The following is a 20,077-nucleotide window of genomic DNA, read 5'->3' as shown; positions in this document are numbered from 1 at the left end:
TAATGGGCTTTGCTTAGCTTAGCCAAACCATGGCTGGCCCTGGATGGATTTGTCCTTCCGGTTGTCTCCGAGTCAAAAGAGGTTGAACGGGAAATCTGGTATTTTCATCTCATTCACAACACGAAGCTTTTACATCAGAAATAAGGCCAACCCAAGCTGAGGAGAGATTGTCAGGACTGAATAGTCATATTTGGGAGAGAAATCCACACTCGTGTTTCCTTATTTCTCTTCATCTGGCGCCTGTCTGTGTATTCATGTGTTGGTTTATGCGCTCTGCTCCTCTTCATGCCTCAAGTTTTGTAATGGTCTGTCTAGTAATAATGCTACATATGCGAAGGAAAACTTGCACAAATGTTTTCAATGTATATTTTGTGTGGTACTTTTAATTTATTTAACGGAAATAAAATAATGTACAAAAAGCATCCTATGTCTTAACTTTTTTCCTACGAAATACCCAATTGTTCACATGTGATACTCTAAGTAATCACAGTCCCCCCCTTTTGGAAATCCTAAGAAAACATTCAGATAAACAATATGGTGACGTCGTTGCTATGGCCCGACTTGTCTGCTCCGTGTGAAATGGCCAGCTGTTGGTGTGAGCCCCTATAGTTAGTCCAGTCAGCGGGCCGTGAGAGATCCATCGCCTGGATGCAACATTCCCCTTCATCTCCATGTATAAAGTCCTCAAACTGGACTCACTGTCATCCGTTTGCCATTATTTGTTACTGTAGCCCCAGACTGCAGTACGTGTCCCAGTATCAACCATGGCCATGCTGAGAGTGTCGTCCTACCGCCGGCAGTTTGAGGAGCAGAGGAGTCGGAATGGACGGTCCAGCGGTGGCTGTGGAGGGCAGTACCGCTCCTCAGCGGTCAAGGCCAGGTCAGTGTGTGGTTTCTTGGTAGCCCCCTCACCTCTTCATGGCTTAGAGGGCCTGGGTCCTATTCAGTAGGGGTGTGGAGCATTTAGAAACTGAGTGAAATGTGGAGGTACTACCTAAACTCAAGGATTTATGTTTCCTGTCTCAAAATGTTTTGCTAGGTAAGCCCTATCAAACATGACTCAACATGCATATGGACCACTGGAGATGGCCTTTATGGAGAACACCCTGTGCACTGAGGATGGTTTACTACAGTGTACCACAAGGCCGGCAAACTAGTGTCCTTTCTTCTTGGGGGACTGCTTAGATTAAAACTAGAACGTGTCAGACAACATCTATGGGACCAGATGTTCGTTTCCTTTCACTCCTGAAGTATTTCTAAATATTTATTGAATTGAATCGCAAGCAAATGTGTGGTAGCTTTGCATGGTTTTCATATGCAGTATTGAATGTCCCCCAGTTGGCTATTGTGTGTTTAGTGTTAGTTACGCACGTCGGTTACTTTAGTTGTCAGTCCCATGGGAAAAGTTTGAATGGTGTTGACAAATGCCTTTTGTACTTCCATCAGATGATGACGATATATTCCCCTCGGCTGTGTTCATTTACACAGATCTAATTTGGGAGGGGCAGCAATGCTATGCATTAAAGACTTTTTAGGGATTGCTATCTTTTGATTTTCTATGTACATGCACACAACTGATGCTGATACTTTTGTGAAATGTATTGTGCTAGTGTGTCTGTGTGTCTCTCCAGGGATTTTTACAAACTCAGGCTTCTCCTAAGCTGTGTGTCTCCCACAGGGGTGCGGCTGCTGAGGAGTGTACGTGTGACCAGCTGGACTTTGTGGCTGCCAAGACGCTCAATAAGGAGAGTCTGGTCCGATTCGCTAAAGACCGCAGCATCATTGCCGCCCTAAATGATCGCTTTGTCGCCCTCATCAACATGGTGAGCCCGGGATGGATTCAACCCTTGAAACGTTAATCTAAGGTTCTATAATGTTATATAAACTTGACACTTAAGAGTCACAATGAACACTAACTTGAGCACTGTGCTCAATTTTAGATTGACCAATAGACACAGTAGAACCAATGGGATAGTCCCAAAAGTTCAAAGGTATTATGTATTTGACCCAAGTCTATTCTACACAGATGCTCCAAGGAAGCAACCCCCAAAAATTCTGGTAACCTTCCCCAAATTCCCAGATTTTCCAGAAATCACATTTGGAATATTCCCGCAAATCAAGAAGGAATTCTAATAGTCAAACTGGGATTTCTGGAAAAACTGGATATTATGGGAAAATGCTCAGAATTTAGCAACCCTTAACGTTCATGTACTTTCCTATACCATTGTACATGCTGTGTGCGCCCTAATAGGCACGCTGCTTTGAGGAGGACAATGAGTCTCTGGAGGCCCAGATCTGTGAGCTGGAGGAGAGGATGACCGGCCAACAGACCACCTCCACTGCCGTAGCTGTCCCTGAATACAGCCTGGACGCCGTGGTGGAGAGACTGCGCAAGGAGAGGGTACATATTAACAATGCAGCAGAGTGGAGGCATTCATGTCACACGAATGCTAGGAGAAAAAGAACCTGTTGTCTAATGGTGGTTGGTTGGAGCTGGTTGGATGGGGCTGCCATAATCGACAGGTAGCCATTGTCACAGACCATTACCATTACCAATTGTGTGTGTCCAGGACCAGAGCCTGTTTGATGTGGAGGAGCTGAGGAGAGAGCTGGAGTGTCTGCAGGAGCAGTATGAGGAGACCGTTCAGCAGAGGACCCTCATCCAACTGGAGCAGGAAGACGTTGGCCTGGTAATGACCTCACTTTGTGCCATTTTAGTGTTATTGTTTAGTAATTGTGTTGAACTGGTGTTTTCGTGGGTAATTTATTCTCTAACAATAAGTAGACTTTTCATGTGTGCTACTGTCAATTTATAACATGTATAAAGACATAGATCTAACTTGTGGTAGCTCAACTTTTATACCCAATTTACCCAGTTTGATCATTCCTCAAAATGAAAGATTGATAATAGGCAAGGAAGGGTGGAAAGAAGCATGCATTATCTAAATATTCAAAGAAGGCCAATATCTCTTTAGGAGCACTAATATACTGACTGTACTAATGTATAACTACCACTAGACGGCACTGTTGCCATGATTTGCCAACACTGTTTTATTCTCTACGATTCAAAAAAACAAATTTCATAAGCTGTGTGGCTCAGCATAGCCCTGCTGCTCCTCTGTATCTCTACCCACAGGGTGTTGATTAATTATCAGTCCTACAGTCTGGGCCGGTGGCCACAACACAACCACAAAACCCCAGTCCTAACAAAACCTACTATCCCATTCCCTCTCATTCCCTCACTGCCTGCCACACCACACATGTCCCTGCCGTCACAGCCAATCTCCCCACTGCCAGCCCAGATGTGGGAGAAGCTGTTTACATGTCTCCTTATTGAGTCATTCAGTCTTTAATTTCTCCTATACAGATGTAATACAGACTGTACTGTAGTCGGTGCAGTAACGCTGCTGGCTGGCTTGCTGGCTGGCTCAGCTCCTGGCTCCGATTGGAAAGCAGCTGGAGCGTGGAGAGAGCTTAGAGTCGGTGGGAAACAAACAAACAGAAACAGGCAGGGAGAAGAGAGATTGAATGTGATTGTGAACCGGTGTTGGAAGCAGCTCCGCGAGAGGAGGCTGCAGCCTTTCTCAGTAGGCAAGCAGACAGACTTTGGAAGAGGCTTAAAACCAAGGCATGGCTGGGTATTTTAAAATCCAGCCTTGCCATTAGCTATTGATTAAGCCTGTTTGTATTTTGTGGTAAAGCTGCCCACATCTTGGACAACCTCCATGGTCTGTCTGTCCGTCTCTCTGCCAGCCAATTCTCTGAGTGTTCTTTTGAGCTTTTATCTGGGGCTGAGGCTTACGGTGTTTAAAAGGTTCAGCAGGCTCCCACCAAGGCTTCCCACAGTGGAAGAAGGCTGGAGGAGCTGGCTGGATCTCATCCAAATCCAAAGCGGAAGACGGTGCTATAAAGCACAGCTAGCCTGACGCGATGGATGGGGAACAAGAGAAGAGAAGGGTGACCTAGGGGGGATTTCTTTGGTCTTCACAGTCCATAGACTGTGAGTGCATGACTCTCCAATTTACGGCCTTGTGTTTGCCCAGAGATAACAGTAACAGACCGCCTGCCTTACGTGTGACGTCCATCAGGGACCCATGTGTTCAGGCAGCCACAGCAGGAAGGTTTCACCCGTGGACCCGTTTTGCATTCAGATACAAATGCTAGTACCAGGAGTAATTCAATTCATCACCAATTAATCAGGCACTTAAAAAGGGCTGGATAAACCCTGCCTCTGAATGGAATCGAGGACGAAGGCATTTTTAGCTAATTAGCCCCTCTTCCTCTGCATTGCGTTGTCTAGCTACCTGCTGGTTGAGGAAATAGTGTGTCATGGTACTTTTGTTCTGAATTTCAAATCGACCCCGTAGCCCCTACCACCCCAAGCCCTTGCCGCCTCCCTACCCCTTACCACCCCTAGCCCATACATCCTCCCTACCCCCTAGCCCCCTAACCCTAACCCTTACCCTCTCCCTACCCCTTACAACGCCTAGCCCCTTACCCTCCTCCCTACCACCCCTACCCCTTACCCCCCGTAGCCCTTTCCCCCTCCCTACCCCTTACCACCTCTAGCCCCTTACCCTCCTCCCAACCCCTTACATCCCCTGCCCCTTACCCTCCTCCCTACATTCGTGTTAGTGAGTATTTCTCCTTTGCCAAGATAATCCATCCACCTGACAAGAAGCCAATTTAAACAGCATGATCATTACACAGGTGCACCTTGTGCTGGGGACAATAAAAGGCTACTCTAAAATGTGCAGTTTTGTCACACAACACAATGCCACAGATGTCTAAAGTGTTGATGGAGCGTGCAATTGGAATGCTGACTGCAGGAATGTCCACCAGAGCTGTGGCCAGAGAATTGAATATTCATTTTTCTACCATAAGCCATTTCCAACGTCGTTTTAGAGAATTTGGCTGTACGTCCAACCAGCCTCACAACTGCAGACCACGCGTAACCATGCCAGCCCAGGACCTACACCTCCGGCTTCTTTACCTGCGTGATCGTCTGAGACCAGCTACCCGGACAGCTGATGAAAATGTGTGTTTGCACAATCAAAGAATTTCTGGGCAAACTGTCAGTAACCATCTCAGGGAGCTAATCTGCATGCTCATCGTCCTTACCAGGGTCTTGACCTGATTGCAGTTCGGCGTCGTAACTGGTTTGCTGATGTCAACATTGTGAACAGAGTGCCCCATGATGGCGGAGGGGTTATGGTATGGGCAGGCATAAGCTATGGACAACAAACACAATTGCATTTTATCGATGGCAATTTGAATGCACAGAGATACCGTGATGAGATCCTAAGGCCCATTGTCGTGCCATTCGTCCGCCGCTATCACCTCATGTTTCAGCATGACAATGCAAGGCTCCATGTCACAAGGATCTGTACACAATTCCTGGATGTTGAAAATGTCAAGGTTCTTCCATGGACTGCATACTCACCAGAGATGTCACCCATTTAAGCAAGTTTGGGATGCTCTGGATCGACGCGTATGACCGATTATTCCAGGTCCCGCCAATATCCAGCAACTTCACACACCAATTGAAGAAGAGTGGGACAACATTCCACAGGTTACAATCAACAGCCTGATCAACTCTATGCGAAGGAAACGTGTCGCGCTGCTCTAGGCAAATGGTGGTCACACCAGATACTGACTGGTTTTCTGATCCAGGCCCCTACCTTTTTTTAAGGTATCTGTGACCAACAGATGCATATCTGTATTCCCAGTCATGTGGAAGATTACGGCTAAATGAATGTATTGCAATTTACCTTCTTTTTATGAACTGTAACTCAGTAAAACATTTACAATTGTTGCATGTTGCGTTTTATGTTGTTCAGTGTAGGTATGATTGGATTGGTGTAAACCAGTGTTTCCCAATTATGGTTCTAGGGACCCAAAGGGGTAGACATTTTAGTTTTTGCCCTAGCACTAACACACCTGATTCAACTAAAGGCTTAGTTGAATCAAGCGTCTTAGTGCTAGGGGCAAAAACAAACATGTGCACCGCTTTGGGCCCCCAACACCAGGATTGGAAAACACTGGTGGAAGCAATCTTGTGAAAATGACATCTAGTATATCAGAAGACAAGCGGGAGCTTTCAACATACGAGTGCTTTCGGTTTTCTATTGACCTGGCTGTCTGCTACCCCTTTGTAGGAAGTGGATGTAGTGACCGCAGACTGTCTGGCCCTGAGGGAGCAGGTGAAAATCTATGAGGAACAACTGGCTCGCATGGAGGCACAGCATGAGACGGTAAGAGCGAAGGGACATATCCTAGATATGACTGGCTGGAGGGCAAACATTGATTATCCCACAGTATTAGTACACAAATGAGGAAAAGTGTACTACTCAATGGCTCTCTGGGTCATTACTTACAACTGTGACTGGGTTTGAACCCATATTTCATGCATGCCACAGACTGTTTGCCCACTGAGTCTTCACATCTCTGGCAAGGTTTGCTGAACCACCTTTACACAAGCAGCAAGCTTTTCTGTTTAGTCAAAGACACTAAAACTCCAGACAAAGGGCAGGTGTTGGAGAGATTCCCATTAGGGTTTGCCGGGGGCAACACGGTTCAGATGACCCTGGCCACCTTGTTGACCAGGTTTTTACCATGAACAGTAGTTATTTTACGAGGAACAATTGTGGTACTGAGGCAGGATTAGAGCACAGCAAAGCAGGGTAGAGCCAGAATAAGCCTTGCCAAGGATAGATCTCACAGGTGATATGACCAGTTGTTAAAGGACATTTCTAACATGTGAAGTTCATAAGAGCATATCAAGTAATGGCTTTAATTTCTGGTCAAACAGAGGGAAAGGGGGGTCTTAGAAAACATCTGCAAACAAAAAGTCTTAAAGGGTATTAGAAATTCATCAAAACACAAGTTGAAGTAAAGACCTCTGCCAACTAATATCAACACTTCTATTTTGTTTTGGAGAATTTTTTCCCCTTCTGTTATTTGAAGAAATATTGCCTTGTGCCTTGTAATTCCATTACCAAAACCCCACATATCTTTAAAGGCCCAGTGCAGTCAAAAACGTAATTGTCCTGTGTTTTCTATATATTTCCACACTATATATTTTTATTACACCGGATAGGTGCAGTGAAATGTATTGTTTGAGGTTGGAATAATACTGTGAAATCGTGAAAATAATTATGCCCTTTTAGTGTTTGAAAAGACTGCCGGAAATGTCTGTTTTAGCCTGCCTGGTGACATCACCAGGTGGTAAATGAGTTTATAGACCAATCATGTTATTTATTTTTTATTTTACCAGGTAAGTTGACTGAACACATTCTCATTTACAGCACAACCTGGGGAATAGTTACAGGGGAGAGGAGGAGGGATGAATGAGCAAATTGGAAGCTGGGGGTGATTAGGAGGTCATAATGGTTTGAGGGCCAGATTGGGAATTTAGCCAGGACACCGGGGTTAACACCCCTACTCTTATCATAAATGCCATGGGACCTTAAATGTCCACAGAGAGTCAGGGCACTCGTTTATCGTCCCACCCGAAAGACGGCACCCTACACAGGGCAATGTCAGCAGCATACCACCCTGCATCCCACTGTTGGCTTGCTTCTGAAGCTAAGTAGGGTTGGTCCTGGTTGGTGTCTGCATGGGAGACCAGATGCTGCTGGAAGTGGTGTTGGAGGGCCAGTAGGAAGCACCCTTTCCTCTGGTCTAATTTTTTTTTCCCAATGCCCCAGGGCAGTGATTGGGGACATTGCCCTGTGTTGGGTGCCGTCTTTCGGACGGGACGTTAAATGGGTGTCCTGACTCTCTGTGGTCACTGAAGATCACATGGCACTTATCGTAAGAGTAGGGGTGTTAATGCAATATCAGAGGGAGAGGGGCAGAGGAAGACAGCAGAATAGAGGGTAGGAGAGGCCGAGGCGGTAGGAGAGGCCGAGGCAGAGAGACAAGAAACTGGGAGCAGTGAGAGAGGGAGAAAGCGAGGCCGTTCCATCACTCAGTTTTTTTCTCTCCTCTGTGAAGCCCGGCCACTCGGCTGGCCGGCTACGTTTAACACACTCCCTCAGGGACATGCTCGATAACTCCCTGCACTGAATAACTCACAGCACCGGCTCAATACCAAATGAAAACAGAAGTCCCCCTTTGTTTTATTAACTGCTATTATTATCAGGCATTTCCAAACACCTATTCCCCTGATGAATCAGCCGCCGTTACTCATGTCGAGGGAAAATTAGATGAGGGTCAAGCTGCTTGGGTATTTCTCCAACACTTCTTCATTCTGCTATGATAGATGCATGGAGGTTAATAATGGAGTTGTAGGTATTGTGACCTGAATATGTACATGGTGGGGGCTTAATGTTGTTACCTACTTACTTAATGGTGTGTGTGTGTCTGCAGACGGTTCAGAACATGGTGGCCCCTGTAGATGGTCCAGCTGCAGCAGGGAGAGGAGTCCTGGAGTTCTGCAACCCTGACATCAAGTCAGCCATCATATATATCAAGGAGAACTACAGCCAGCTGGGTGAGACCATCCAGGTACAGAGTCTGGAGCATACACACAATGTGCATGTTATCAAAACAGAACACCGAACACACACACCCTTCAATGTAACTCCTGACAGCGTACTCACCGGCTACACACCCACTCCCCCTTTCTTCCCCAAACCGTTTGACTAAATCTGAGCCTTCTCACCTCGCAGAGGGACAGGCCCGCTTGTTTTCTTTTCCTCTTGACATAACACTAAAGGCAAACCTTAGAATCAGAGGTGCTGCCGCACACCAGTACAGACCCACTTTGTCCCTCGGTGTCTTGCGTTGGTTTGTCTATGTTGGTGTGTTTCAGAAAGAGAGTTTGTGTGAGTGTGTGTTACAAGCTAGAGGTGCTCTGCTGGGGTCAACCTTGCTCTCCGGTGGGTCTGACCCGCCATAGGGTCCCGGGTCGGGGTTGTCCGCCCCCCCCCCCCCCCCAGCGAGGTCACGTTCGTAATCAGACCCCTGGGGTCCTTCCCAGGCCCCTAGGCGGCGTGTGTGTGTGCATGTGTATGTGAAAAGGCTTTGGGCTAAATTTACAGCCAGGTTACCCGTGATTAAAGTCAATATTTGACGTCCATTTATGTCTGTGGATGTCAAAAGATGACATGGAAACCGGCCACTAGGGACAACAGTGAGCGCTGTTACCATCAAGTAAGTTTTGGTTTTGCGAGGCCGTTGATGATGGGGATGGTGGATGGGCGTGAGCATCTACCTCTGATTCCAAAGGTTGCAAATTTGAATCCAGCGATAGAAACTAAGATTTCGGAGTTAATGCCTAAACTTAACCCTAACCTTTAACATTAACAGTTAATTCCTAAACGTAACCCTAACCTTAAACATTAGAAGTTAATTCCTAAACTTAACCTTACACACTTTGAAATTTTACGTTTGCAAAAACTTCGAAATTTGACGTTTGCAAAACATGGATGAACGTCTAATTCTGATGTGAGACTGTGAGAACTAGTTGAAATTGACCACAGTTCGTATTCTCTCTAACCCAGACACTTACACTCTCCTTCCCACTTCATCCTCCCCTCCTCCTCCTCCTCCCCTCCTCCTCCTTCCCTCCTCCTCCTCCTTCCCTCGTTCATTGCCAGCTGGACAGCTTGCGGTCTGGGCCTGGCCTCCATTAGTGTCTCACAAGGTGCAATTGTCTCCATCCCCAAATGATTGCCATTGGGATTGAAGTGTGATTGTGATTGCTGGCTGACTCTGACACACCTGTGAGCCCTTGTTGCCACTCATTTTCTGTCTAAGTTGTTCCCCTTCACCATTCCCTTTATGGGGGAAAGGGTAACACTTTATTGGAAGTGTATCTACATAAGGACTTCATTGCACATGAATAACCCATGCATACTGCATTTCTAAACAACAACCGTAAGACAACTGAAATATCTACTTGTGGTTATTGTACTTGTGGTTACGCCCCCCCCCTCCCCGGAAAGTAATTTATGGGAAACTCTGTCATCTAGTGTCATGTAGTAAATTGAAGGTAATAACTATGCTATGTTTCCAGTGTGAGTGCAGGGAAACTGGTGTGGTTGTTGCTGGTGCTGTTGTCGCCATTGGTGCTGGAAAGGAGCTGACGGTGGCCAGACCTGCGGGGGTCACAGGCGTTGGCCAAATAACGGGCGTCAGCGAACTGAAGAAACTGGTGAGGAACCGCTATCTCTCTCTGGCATTCACCTACTTTTTTTTAGACAATCACTACCTGCTGATTTGACTGTTTCTCAAGTTTCTTTCTCTCCCGTAAAACTTTCCTTCCAGTAAATTCACACTTCTCAGACATCTTCTTAGAAAAGCCCCACCATGAGCTCAGCATCAAACATCAGCCACGAAATCAAGAGGAATTGTAGAAAATGTATGGCTTCTTCCCACAGACAGTAAAGTTTAGGGAGGGAAAGGCAGTTCACTCCTCAGGAGTTTTCCATGAGTGACATCTCTCTCTCTCTCGCTCTCGCTCTCGCTCTCGCTCTCTCTCTCTTGCTCTCTCTCTCTCGCTCTCTCTCTTTCTCTCGCGCTCTCTCTCTCGCGCTCTCTCTCGCTCTCTCTCGCTCTCTCTCGCTCTCTCTCTCGCGCTCTCTCTTGCGCTCTCTCGCTCTCTCTCACTCTCTCTCTTCTCTCGCTCTCTCTCTCTCTCTCTCTCTCTCTCATTATTAGACAGACTTTTCACAGTACTCTCTCTTCTTCATCATCAACTTCTTACAACTTCACACATTCCTCCTCTGTGTCTCCAGAGACTCCAACCCCAAAACTGAACAATGGAAATAGAACCTCATCTATCACCCATCCCCGTCTCCTAGAGAAAAAGAAACGCAACAGAGAGGCTTTATTGAGAAAATGGTAGAATGTCTCAGTACAGTCTTTCAAGAATTAGTCTCCAACCACCCCAAAACTCAATGATTCACTTAAGTTTACAGTATTCAAGAAAATGCTGGAACTTCCCATTGCAGTTTATCCATCATTCAAGAATCAACACTTAATAGAATTGGTCAATGACTTAAATCGACAGTAACTGGCTTAACTGCTCGCTCCACCGTAATCATCAGTGGTCGGACCACAGCCGACACCTCTCCATTTCCATAACAAACATGGCGGTTTGGTTCCCATTACCGAGGTTGTGGTCTTTAAATAAACAGGCCCCCTCGGTAACCGCAGTCGCACTCTCATAACACCGTCTCCTCTTCCCTTAATGTGCAGCACGCGAGCCCTCGCTCTGCCTAGCCTGGGACTAGTCTGATGGACATGTCCCTGCCTGTCTTTCTCCCTCCCTTAATCTATCTCTCACCGGCCGTGATGGATGTTCCAGTTCTGGTTTCTCACCGAGACACAACTTGACCAAACAAACAACCTTGCAGTGAAATCAGGCTCAGCTTAGAGATGTGTATAATAGAGTAGAACAGGCATTGATGGGGATGACACACACCCACCCCCCTGCCCACACACAGGGCATCCGACCAGGGGAGGGGGGGAGAGAGAGACCTAGCTGACTGGGGCCGTCTGCCAGATGGCTCCATATATAGTTCACTACTTTTACCAGATGTCAAAAGAAATGCACTATATAGAGAGTCGAGTGCCATTTAGGAAGTAGCCTGGAGCTCCTGTGATCTACCTGCAAGAGAAGCAGACAGCCGGAATCCTCATCCGTCTCTGACAGCTAATTGTTTAACTTCTCTGGACAAAAATATAAATGCAACATGCAACAATTTCAAAGGTTTTACTGAGTTACAGTTCATATGAGGAAATAAGTCAATGGAAATAAATTCATTAGGCCCTAGTCTATGGATGTCACATGACTGGAAATACAGATATGCATCTGTTGGTCATAGATACCTTTCACGGTATTTCTGTGCGTTCAAATTGCCATCGATAAAATGCAATTACATTTGTTGTCCGTAGCTTAAGCCTGCCCATACCATAACCCCACCGCCACCATGGTGCACACTGTTCACAATGTTGACATCGGCCAACATGACGCCATACACGTGGTCTGCGAATTCTCTAAAACGTTGGAGGCGGCTTATGGTAGAGAAATCAACATTAAATTCTCTGGCAACAGCTCTAGTGGACATTCCTGCAATCAGCATTCCAATTGCACGCTCCCTCAACACTTTAGACATCTGTGGTATTGTGTTGTGTGACAAAACTGCACATTTTAGAGTGGTCTATTATTGTCGCCAGCACAAGGTGCATCTGTGTAATGATCATGATGTTTAATCAGCTTTGTGATATGCCACACCTGTCGGGTGGATGGATTATCTTTGTGAAGGAGAAATGCTCACTAACAGGGATTTTAACAAATTTGTGCACACAATTTGAGAGAAATAAGCTTGGAAAATTTCTGCGATCTTTTATTTCAATTCATGAAACACTTTACATGTTGGTGTTACATACGCCTCTCGGAAGAGGGAACTCAACGCCCTGCTACAACTCAACTTCCCATAGAGTGAAAGAGGTATGGGATTGTAGGTGCGAGTAAGAACGACAAAGGCAGAGAATTTACCGTTTACTGGGAATTTATTCCGTCACACGGTAATTTTGGGGAAAAGGGGCTGGACGGAACCAAAGCAAAGAAAGTAAATGTCAAAGCCCCCTCCCACCTTACCTGCCTACCCACTACTTACCTGGTGCGCTAACCAAAATACAGGGGCTGGTACGCCCAGGTCTTACCTAGTGTGCATAGACAGTGAATACTACGGGTTATGCCTCTTGCCTAAGCACTCCCTAGGTGCCTTCCCCTTCCCCCCTGGGAACAAAAACAGAATACAAACGTAAGTAAACAATTTCAATAGTCAAGAACACTGCCTCCTATGGGGACACACATACCTTAAAAGCAGCGGCTACAAAGTACTTAACAAAAAACCTGTCTCTCAGCAAAAACCAACACATGACATACTAATCATCTCCCTCAGCAACCAACACATGACATAACCCTCAGCTCTCTTCTGAGCCACAGAACACTGGCTTATATAGCTGTAAGAAGGAGTCTAATGGGATAGAGCTGTATCCTGACGAGGGGGCGGGGTCAGCTCGCCAATCATTGATGTGGCCAACCAATCAGCTGCTTGGGAGGAATTTCAGGAAGCCATCCTGAAACACACACATACAAACAAAAACCGGGGAACGTAACAGTTGGATTTATATTTGTGTTATATACAGCAGTGTACAGCAGGGAGCCGTGTGTGTGTGTGTGTGTTAGGAAGAGAGTATACAGTTTGAGGTTTCAATGTGCTGTTTAGAATGACATTGGCAGAGATTTACTCACGCATCTCATGTTTCCTCCGACCATGTACCTGAATTTCTGTGTTTTTGTGTTTGTACCTGTGTGTATAGATTGCAGAGCTTGAAAAGGAGCTTGCAGAGCTGGAGAAGTGTGGTGAGGAGCTGGAAGATGAGATTGAGATGAAGAGAGAAGCGTATGTGGAGGAGATCTTTGAGCTGGAGGTAAGAGGGACAGACCACACCGACTAACTGACCCCAGTACAGTACCCCACCATCTCTGCTCCAAGTAGACACTGCCCCTAATCACAGATCTATGAACAGTTGACCCTACTCTCAATCCTAATCACAGATCTAGGAACAGTTTACCCTTCTCTCAATCTGAACCAAAGATCTATGAACAGTTGACCCCACTCTCAATCCTAATCACAGATCTAGGAACAGTTTACCCTTCTCTCAATCTGAACCAAAGATCTAGAAACAGTTTTTCCCACCCTCAAACCTAATCACAGATCTAGGAACAGTTTACCCTACCCTCAATCCTAACCACAGATCTAGGAACAGTTTACCCTACCCTCGATCCTAAGGGTAGAAAGTTAAATATCAGACCATAGACCAGCTGTTAGGGTCAACTTCTACCTCCACCCATCCCATAAACCCAATGGCTCTATTCCAATAACTTTTACCTCCACCCATCCCCATAAACCCAATGGCTCTATTCCAATAACCACACTAGCATACCACTTAGAATGTGTCCAATACATAGATACATGGCTTAATACTAAGTGGTAGTATGCTTGTGCGGCTATTAGAACATGGCCCATTATCTCTCTGTTTCTCCTCAGTGTCGTATTGAGGAGATGCGGGAGCAGCAGCATGACATGCAGGTCCAGATGAGGGAACAATGTGATGACTACGAGGAGCTGCTGGGTCAGAAGATGGCCCGGGAAATCGAGATCGCTGCCTACAGGTGGGCCCTATCAAATCAAATTGTATTTGTCACATGCGCCAAATACAACAGGTGTAGTAGACCTTACCGCGAAATACTTACCTACAAGCCCTTAACCAACAATGCAGTTCAAGAAATAGAGTTAAGAAAATATTTACTAAATAAACGAAAATGATATATATATATATAGAAGTAACACAAGAGAATTACATAACAATAATGAGGCTATATACAGGGCGTACCGGTACCGAGTAAATGTACGGGGGTACAGTTAAGTCGAGGAAATTTGTAATGTGACTATGCGTAGATAATTTACGGCGAGTAGCAGCAGTGTAAAAACAAAGGGGGGGGGGGTGTAAATAGTCCGGGCGGCCATTTGATACATTTTTCAGCAGTCTTATGGCTTGGGGTAGAAGCTGTTATGGAACCTTTTGGTTCTAGACTTGGCGCTCCGGTACCACTTGCCGTGCGGTAGCAGAGAGAACAGTCTATGACTTGGGTGACTGGAGTCTTTGACATTTTTGGGGCCTTCCTCTGACATCGCCTAGTATATATGTCCTGGATGTCCGGAAGCTCTGGACCGTACGCACACGCACCTTACGGGTCAGATGACGAGTAATTGCATACCAGGCGGTGATGCAACCGGTCAAGATGCAACTGTAGAACTTTTTGAGGATCTGGGGACCTATGCCAAATCTTTTCAGTCTCCTGAGGGGGAAAAGGTTTTGTCGTGCCCTCTTCACAACTGTCTTGGTGTGTTTGGACCATGATAGTTCGTTGGTGATGTGGACACCAAGGAACTTGAAACTCTCGACCCGCTCCATTTCAGCCCTGTTGACGTTAATGGAGACCTGTTCGGCCCTTCTTTTCCTGTAGTCCATGATCATCTCCTTTGTCTTACTCACATTGAGGGAGAGGTTGTTGTCTTGGCTCCATACTACCAGTTCTCTGACCTCCTCCCTATAGACTGTCTCATCGCTGTCAGTAATCAGGCCTACCACTGCTGTGTCGTCAGCAAACTTAATGATGGTGTTGGAGTCGTGGTTGGCCATGTAGTCGTGGGTGAACAGGGATTACAGGAGGGGACTAAGCACGCACCGCTGAGGGGCCCCAGTGTGTTGTTGCTTACCCTTACAGGAAGTCCAGGATCCTGTCAGGAAGTCTATGGTGGTCTATTTGAAACATGTAGGTATTACAGACTCGGTCAGGAAGCAGTTGAAAATGTCAGTGAAGACACTTGCCAGTTGGTCCGCGCGTTATTTGAGTACACGTCCTGGTAATCCGTCTGGCCCTGTGGCTTTGTGAATATTGACCTGTTGAAAGGTCTTGCTCACGGAGAGTGTGATCACACAGTCGTCCCAAACAGCTGGTGCTCTCATGCATGCTTCAGTGTTGCTTGCCTCGAAGCGCATATAAAAGCATTTAGCTTTTCTGGTAGGCTTGCATCACTGGGCAGCTTGCGGCTGGGTTTCCCTTTGTAGTCCGTAATATTTTTCAAACTTAGTCCTGTATTGACGCTTTGCCTCTGATAGTTCATCTGAGGGCATAGCGGGATTTCTTATAAGCGTCCGGATTAGTGTCCCGTTCCTTGAAAGCGGCAGCTCTAGCATTCAGCGCGGTGTGGATGTTGCCTGTAACCCATGGCTTCTGGTTGGGAAATGTACATACGGTCACTGGGGACAACGTCGTTGATGCACTTATTGATGAAGCTGGTGAATGAGGTGGTATACTCCTCCATTTCATTGGATGAATTCTGGAACATATTCATGTCTGTGCTAGGAAAACAGTCCTGTAGCATAGCATCCGTGTCATCGGTCCACTTCCGTATTGAGCGAGTCACTGGTACTTCCTGCTTTAGTTTGCCTGCATTAAAGTCCCCAGCCACTAGGAGTGCCACTTCTGGATGAGCATTTTCTTGTTTGCTTATGGCCTTGTACAGCTCATTGAGTGCGGTCTTAGTGCCAGCATCAGTTTGTGGTGGTAAATAGACGGCTACGAATAATATAAATGAGAACTTGCAAGGTAGATAGTGTGGTCTACAGTTTATCATGAGGTATTCTACCTCAGGCAAGCAATACCTCGACACTTCTTTAATATTAGACATCGCGCGCCATCGGTTACTGACAAAGAGACACACACCCCCGACCCTCGTCTTACCAGATGTAGCTGCTCTGTCCTGCTGATGCACGGAGAAGCCAGCCAGCTCTGTGTCGTCGTTCAGCCACTCCTCGGTGAAACATAAGATATTACAGTTTTTAATGTTCGTTGGTAGGGTAGTCTTAATCATAGATCGTCTAGCTAATTTTCTAATGATTCCACGTTGGCCAATAATATGGAGGGTAGTGGTGGCTTACTTACTCATTGGCAAATTCTTACAAGGCACTCCTTCCCCTTTTTCTCTGTCTGTTCTTCACGCTGATGGGAATTTGTGCCTTGTCTTGACAAAGCATATCCTTCACATCGGAATCTTTTAAAGAAAAAACATTTTTCCAGTTCGAGGTGAATAATTGCTGTTCAGAAGCTCTTTTCGGTCATAAGAGACGGTAGCAGCAACATTATGTACAAAATGAGTTACAACCAATGCGAAAAAACAAACAAAATAGGAGTTGGTCAGGAGCCCGTACATTGGCAGCCATCCCCTCCAGCGCCATACTAGAGACACTGATAATTTTCACCCAAACATGATTGGTCACAGACAACAGCACAAAGGGCAAGAAGGTAGAGACAACAATGCATCATGCAAAGCAGCCACAACTGTCAGTAAGAGTGTCTGATTGAGTCTTTGAATGAAGAGATAGAGATAAAACTGTCCAGTTTGAGTGTTTGTTGCAGCTCATTCCAGTCGTTAGCTGCATCGAACTGAAAAGAGGAGTGACCCAGGGGTGTGTGCTTTGGGGACCTTTCACAGAATGTTACTGACAGAACGGGTGTTGTATGTGGAGGATGAGGGCTGCAGTAGATATCTCAGATAGGGGGGAGTGAGGCCTAAGAGGGTTTTATAAATAAGCATCAACCAGTGGGTCTTGCGACGGGTATACAGAGATGACCAGTTTACAGAAGAGTATAGAGTGCAGCGATGTGTCCTTTAAGGAGCATTGGTGGCAAATCTGATGGCTGAATGGTAAAGAACATCAAGCATGCTCTCAAGCGGCTAACCTGCCGATCTATAAATTACGTCTCCGTAATCTAGCATTGGTAGGACGGTCATCTGAATCGGGGTTAGTTTGGCAGCTGGGGTGAAAGAGGAGCGATTACGATAGAGGAAACCAAGTCTAGATGTAACTTTAGCCAGCAGATTTGATATGTGCTGAGAGAAGGACAGTGCACCGTCTAGCCATACTCCCAAGTACTTGTATGAGGTGTCTACCTCAGCTCTAAACCCTCACAGGTAGTAATCACACCGGTGGGGAGAGGGGCATTCTTCTAACCAAACCACATGACCTTTCTTTATGAGGTGTTCAGAGAAAGCTTGTTGAACACTAAAAATGCTTTTTTGTAGGGTGTTTAAAACAAAATCTGGTGAGGGGCCAGCTGAGTAGAAGACTGTATCATCTGCATATAATTGGATGAAAGAGCTTCCTACTGCCTGAGCTATGTTGTTGATGTAAATTGAGAAGAGTGTACAGAGGCCTCTGTAGTATTACAATGACAATGGCATCTTCAGATGACGTGATATTTTCGATTTTGTTCAGAATATTTGTGTAGCCCGACATTGTGAACATGAAGTATATGTGACATGTCGCCTGGGCAACTCCATATCCATAATTTCCATATTAAGACATTCCTGAGAACAAAGGCCTGACATCCAAGGTTAACTGGGGTCACAGGAAACAGACCCTACGACAGCCCAAGAAAACATGATGCAGTTTCCTGTCCGGTGTCCTTGAAGACGTTTTTGTGTTTCTGTCATGCCTCCCTCCTGTTGTGTGTGTGTCTGTGCGCTCAACCATCTGCCATCCTGGTATGTAGAATGATGCACTTTGCCCTTGCCGACCCCCTACATTTGGACGCCCCTTCCTTACGCATCCGATCCTTGGGAGGCCCCCCCGATACATCCTTGCGGCTCAGGAAGAGTTAGCCTCAAACAATTCCTCATTAGAATGGACAGGGGGGACCTCACACTGTCAGGACCGTAGGCTGGGTCTCTGCCAAGCCACTTTATCCGCCAGCCTGTTATTGTCAGCAGCCCCACAACACACCATAGCCTCCTTTAAACACTCTGGTCCCTGAACAGACTGTTCCAAAGACACACACCACATAGACTCAAGACACGTGCACACATTTACATACATCACACACACACACACACACACACATTTAGGCAAGGCGCAGGCAGGCAAGGCGGTCTGGGTGCGACATTGCTTACCATTTTAAACATTTTGGTAACGGCTGTTTTGTCAAATGTGATTAAAACCATGAAAAATAAATGAAAAAAGCTTCTCTTCACACTTTGGGAATGTGTCGGCAGAAGAGAGCCTAATGACACGAGTCTCGCCTTTAAAAGGTACACTGAGCCATTGGGACCAGATGCTCTCCGCTGTTGTAGCTCCCCAGTGACAGTCTTAATGTTAACAATTCACTTTCTGCAGTATTACGTGTGTAACTCGGATTATGAGCAGGGCCTATAGGGCTCTGGTCAAAAGTAGTGCACTATAGGGAATAAGGTGCCATTTGGGACACACACAATGTCTTAGTGGTAGACGACACAACAACAACAAGCAGAAGTTTAAACAGATATTGAGATTACCCCTAGCCCCGATATGGTGGCTATAATGAATGAAGTAGGAAAAATAGGCACAACTGATGGAATTCATCTGATCTAATTCACATCTTATCTAAACAATCTGGTTGAAATCAAGTGCTGGACCGAAAAATGTTCTCAATAATATGAAAAAGTCATGTCCCTAACTCCGATAGGTATGCTTCCATAGTGGCTTATTAAGAAGTACATAAAACAGACAATGCTTCTATGGAGGCTAGCCATGTTGGGTCTAAGTCCTCCTAGCTGAAGTGGAAGAACTGTGTGTGTGTGTGTGTGTGTGTGTGTGTGTGTGTGTGTGTGTGTGTGTGTGTGTGTGTGTGTGTGTGTGTGTGTTATCAGCAGAACTTCTTACAGTTGTTTTCCTTTTCCTCTCTTCTATTCCCAGAGGTTTGGTGGAAGAGGAGGATGAGAGGCTTTGCTACCTGTGAGAGGAACCGATGCAGACCAGACCAACCAACCTGCTTTTGGCGATGGATATCCTCCCATACACATTTCATGCGTTGCCAAAACACAACAGACCAAAGTCAGCCAGATCACATGAAGCTAACCGCCACACAACCATTTGAGCAGATGTAAAAGTATCATGACAGATTAACGAGGTCTGGAGGGCGTGCCAGGGCCATTGATAACAGGTCACTGGCAGGTGACCCCTGTCCTATAAGAAAGATGGAATTGTCTAACATTGGGGTGGAGGGGGATGGGACTGGATAGAGTGTGTGTATTCAATGTCTGTGAAATGTCCCTAAGTGGTCTCTATCTGTTGTGGCTACAGTCTCTGGAGCTAACTCACTGATATGACACACACACACACACACACACACACACACACACACACACACACACACACACACACACACACACACACACACACACACACACACACACACACACACACACACACACACACACACACACACACACACACACACACACACACACACACACACACACACACACACACACACACACACACACACACACACACACACACACACACACACACACACACACACACACACACACACACACACACACACACACACACACACACACACACACACACACACACACACACACACACACACACACACACACACACACACACACACACACACACACACACACACACACACACACAC

General features: G+C 46.1%; 1 protein-coding gene across 1 annotated transcript; it reads left to right on the top strand.

Moving 5' to 3' along the window:
* The first annotated feature begins 709 nt into the window (after positions 1-709).
* On the top strand, positions 710-19,781 carry vimr2 (vimentin-related 2). The gene is made up of 10 exons (XM_055889392.1): positions 710-880; positions 1,679-1,823; positions 2,252-2,401; positions 2,571-2,690; positions 6,159-6,254; positions 8,374-8,511; positions 10,025-10,162; positions 13,342-13,452; positions 14,073-14,197; positions 19,324-19,781. The coding sequence occupies exons 1-10, from the start codon at positions 765-767 to the stop codon at positions 19,364-19,366; spliced, it is 1,182 nt and encodes a 393-aa protein (XP_055745367.1). The 5' UTR covers positions 710-764; the 3' UTR covers positions 19,367-19,781.
* The last annotated feature ends 296 nt before the right edge of the window (positions 19,782-20,077 follow it).

The sequence above is a fragment of the Salvelinus fontinalis genome, chromosome 29 (genome assembly GCF_029448725.1).
Source record: "Salvelinus fontinalis isolate EN_2023a chromosome 29, ASM2944872v1, whole genome shotgun sequence".
Classification (NCBI taxonomy): Eukaryota; Metazoa; Chordata; class Actinopteri; order Salmoniformes; family Salmonidae; genus Salvelinus; species Salvelinus fontinalis.
Note: the sequence above shows the minus strand (reverse complement) of the source record. Positions and strands in the feature narration are given on the sequence as shown.

Coding starts and splice junctions, on each gene's coding strand:
- vimr2 (XM_055889392.1), top strand. CDS start 765: ATGGCCATGCTGAGAGTGTCGTCCTACCGCCGGCAGTTTGAGGAGCAG. Junction 1,824..2,251: donor TTGTCGCCCTCATCAACATG/GTGAGCCCGGGA, acceptor GCGCCCTAATAG/GCACGCTGCTTTGAGGAGGA. Junction 10,163..13,341: donor TCAGCGAACTGAAGAAACTG/GTGAGGAACCGC, acceptor CTGTGTGTATAG/ATTGCAGAGCTTGAAAAGGA.